We start from the raw sequence: 3,652 nt of genomic DNA on the forward strand, positions 1-3,652 counted from the left end.
ATGAGGGGGTCCGGCGGGACGCGCTCCCCCTCGCCGCACCGTGAGCCGGCGCCGGGCGTGTGAGCGGGTCTGCCCGCGCAGGGTGGCCGGGGACGTTTTATCGGGGGTGTATTGCTAATTGGTCTGGAAAGGAGGATGTGGCGGGGTACGGCTTAAGTTGCTGGAGTGAGAGCTCTGCCCCCGGTCTCCGTCTCACTTAGCGGGAGTGGCATTCTCCCGGGTGACTGCAGACCCTCTCTGATGCAGAGCTTCGCTCCTTTACACTAGAAAGCCTCTAGAGAGCCCATAAGAGATTGACAGTTTATTACAGTCTTTAGGTGTCTCGGTTGCAAAGCTGAGGAAAGCCTGCTAGGAACGGAGTGACCATTTCAAAGCTTAAAAAAAAAAAAAAAGAGCAGCATGACTGAGTTTGCACTCTTACCTTTTCTGTTGGAAAGAAAGGATTAGTCTCTCAAGCTTATCTCCTTCCCCCAGCACAGTGCTCCATGAGGCAAAGCATTTCAGTATTCAACTTTCCTTGCAATTAACATTCTTTTTCTGCTCAGTGCAACAGAAACCTTCTGGCTGGCTACTGCATAAAAGACACTGAGATGCAAGATTTTTTTTTTGTCCTGTGTCTAAGGCTAAATTCATGTATCGCAACGTCCAGTTTGTAAAATGAGGATTTTACAAAACTTGATAGGCCTAGATGTGCTTTCAAAACTCTTTAACACAATGTGAACATTCTTCCTTGGTGCCGTTCATGCAAACTGCAGTTGCTGGGTGGGTTGCGCTGTGGTGAAGCATATGTGTGCGCAGTGAAGTACATACAATGTTCCGAAGTTTGCTGTAACCCAGCTGGTGTGGGGACCAGCACAGGGATGATATGCTGTCGATATGCTGTCACAGGCCTTGCACAGCCTTTCCAGAGCCACGCAACAGGCACTGCTGCTGAAGGATGAGTGCAAATGACCATAAACCTGTATTATGAGCTGGGATGTGACTGCATGTAGTATTTCCTTTAATTACACACTTACAACAACACATGCTCCAGCCCAGCACGCTGTGGAGCCCATGCTGGTAAAGCCCTTTGCTACAGTACAGGGTCGAGTTGGGGAAGGTCTGCATCAGTGACCATCGTGCTTGTGGTGCAGGCACACCCCTCTGACACAGGCAAAAGTAAACAGGTTGGGTGAAGAATGAGGAACACGTGATATTTTTTTGAACAAGCTTTTTCAGTCATTCCACATGTTAACTTAGTGGGACATTTAAGAGAAATATTTAGAGTCATTATTCTTCTATGTATTCTTCTATGTATGCCTCGTCTCTGTTCTGGAGACCAGTGGTGTGAACTCTTCTTTTGCTCCAACTCATAATTTTGGGATGCTTGAGATGGACAATACCAGATCACACATATCGTTTCAGCCTTAGTGTGTTGGGTATCTGGCCTGCAACGCAGGCAGCAGTTGATCAAAGGTTTTGGTTTTGTTTCTTCTCAAAGTCGTCGTAAATATTAAAAGTGTTTCAAATCACCTACCTGGTTCATAGATTAAACAAATGCTTTCCCATTCATATGCTCTAATTTCAATGGAAATACGGTATTTAAAAGTACCTCTTCTAAAACCTTATATCTGACGCAGACTGACAGCTGCACAGGGATCACACACGCAGTGAAGAATGGCTTCAAACATGAACACCAGCCAAAAGAAACCAATGGTGCTCGTGGAAGGAGCTTTTCAACAGGATTTGTAATTCATGCTAAAGTAGTTTAAACAGCTCTGAAATCACAACTAGCTCTCCTGATGCTTGGAGGGAGAAATGACTGCAATTTTTCCTCTTCCCCAAGAGCCTGCACATGAGGCTGGTTCACAGTGGGCAGCGGGCACTACAGCTCTGTGTCTGAGCATGTGTTCCATGTTTTGGGAGCAGGGGGATGCTAGGGATGCAGCGTGATCGTGATCGTAATCTCTGGCCCCTGCAGCTTCTCCATAGAGCTCAAGCCTGTACATTTTGGGGGCATTGTGTTACAAACTGGAAGAGATGTCACCCACTCGTGGTTCCCTACCACACCAGGCAGAGAGCCAGAGGGAACTTACAGCCCTCTGCAGCTGCTGGGCAAACCCACTCTTGGCTACGTGATCTGCAATTTGCCTGAGCAATCCCTTCCTTCTCAAAGGATTTCACTGTGAGAAGGAAGAAATTATATTTTTCTCCATGGTCACTCAGCATTCGTTTATCTGTCACCTTTCCATTTTCTGGAGGCTGCCTGTTTTCTGGCAGAGAAACAAACATTATTAGCACAGACAGCAAGGAGACAAGGTCCTGGGGAGCATAGGCAGAGCTTTATGGTATGTTTACAAAAGGCGGCCAAAAATATGACATCAGTATGTACAGAAATGCAGCCACCGTGTTGACACTGCGTGTGGCTGGGGGTTATGGTCCTCTGAAAAAAAATGTGAAAACCTGCTGTGATGTACAGCAGGGATAATTCTTCCTTTGCATTTTCTATTTTTTTTTTTTTCCTTTGCAGGAAAAAAATCGTCCTTTGCAGTTTTAAAAGTACATCTTTCTTACCGTGCCATTTGTAGTTAATGGGTGTTCTGGGCCTGCTGAAGTCAGTAGCTTTGGTCCCTAAGCTCCACATGAGAAGTCCTGGATGGGTTGGATCCATCAGGACTGGCTCATGCTTCATGTCTGCCGGCACGTTTCTAGCCTTGCTCCCTCCTGGGATGCTTTCCTCCTCCTCTCGAGACTGTGTGTCTTGGCAGTGCCATTTCCCCATCTGATCCTTATCTCGCTCTTGGCTGCTGGGCTTGCGGGGCGCGTTCCTGCTTCACAGCCCAACAACACATCTCCAGGGCTGAGCTGCAGAGAAACAGCAGCCTGCGTTTGGGAACGCAACCCATCTGGGGTTACTGAAAACGTTACTCGCTACCTCAGGGCTGGAGCAGCTAAAAGAGGCTTTAAAAATCACAAACGAAAATAAAAATACAAGAGGAGAGAGAAGTCCATTCTGGAAAAAGGAAGACACGGTTTTCAGCAATGCTCATCACACACTCAAGCACATATTCTCTAATTACGATTGACCATTAGGAAGGAATTCAGGGGACCAAACTGACCAAGCTCAATTCAGTTATTGATGAAAATTACAATCCATGAGCGCGCACCAGCATTACAGCTGGCTGGGATGGAGCCAGCTCGCCAGGCACCTGCATTTATCGCGTGCTCGTTTACACCTCAGAGAGCTTTTTCGTTATGATGCCATGCTGCATATTTTCCTTTATCTTATCCTAACCCCAGGGGGGTTCGCTGGCAATACTGGTCGGTACTGGTGGTCACCCCATGGGTCCCGTTTCCTGCACATTGTAGGGATGTCTCCAGCGTGGCAGCCGGCGGCAACCCAGGGTGCTCCCCCGTGCCCCTGTGACCCTCTGTTGGGAGGCCGGTCCCTACAGCCCGCCCTGCCCATAGCATCTTCTTGCCGGGGGAATTGGCCAAAATCCGTAATGTTGAGCTGCAACGGGAGTCAGTGATGAGAACTGACACACAGGAGGATTTATCCCTGTGCCCACACTTTGCAGGTTGAGGACACCACCTCAGAGCCACCTGATGTAGCCCAAACTCAGCTCTTTTCCAGTCTATCCAACTGGAAACTGAGGATTGCAGGCTCCAT

At 48.1% G+C, this 3,652-nt stretch overlaps 1 protein-coding gene across 1 annotated transcript in view; it reads right to left on the reverse strand.

The window, feature by feature from the left end:
- SLC2A10 (solute carrier family 2 (facilitated glucose transporter), member 10) overlaps window positions 1-487 on the reverse strand; it is a 6,957-nt gene extending 6,470 nt beyond the window's left edge. Inside the window, 1 exon segment of the mRNA XM_009889738.1 lies at window positions 422-487. Coding sequence (XP_009888040.1) covers window positions 422-487 — 66 coding nt within the window.
- Window positions 488-3,652: the final 3,165 nt, after the last annotated feature.

Source organism: Charadrius vociferus, unplaced genomic scaffold, assembly GCF_000708025.1.
Source record: "Charadrius vociferus isolate BGI_N301 unplaced genomic scaffold, ASM70802v2 scaffold280, whole genome shotgun sequence".
NCBI lineage: Eukaryota > Metazoa > Chordata > Aves > Charadriiformes > Charadriidae > Charadrius > Charadrius vociferus.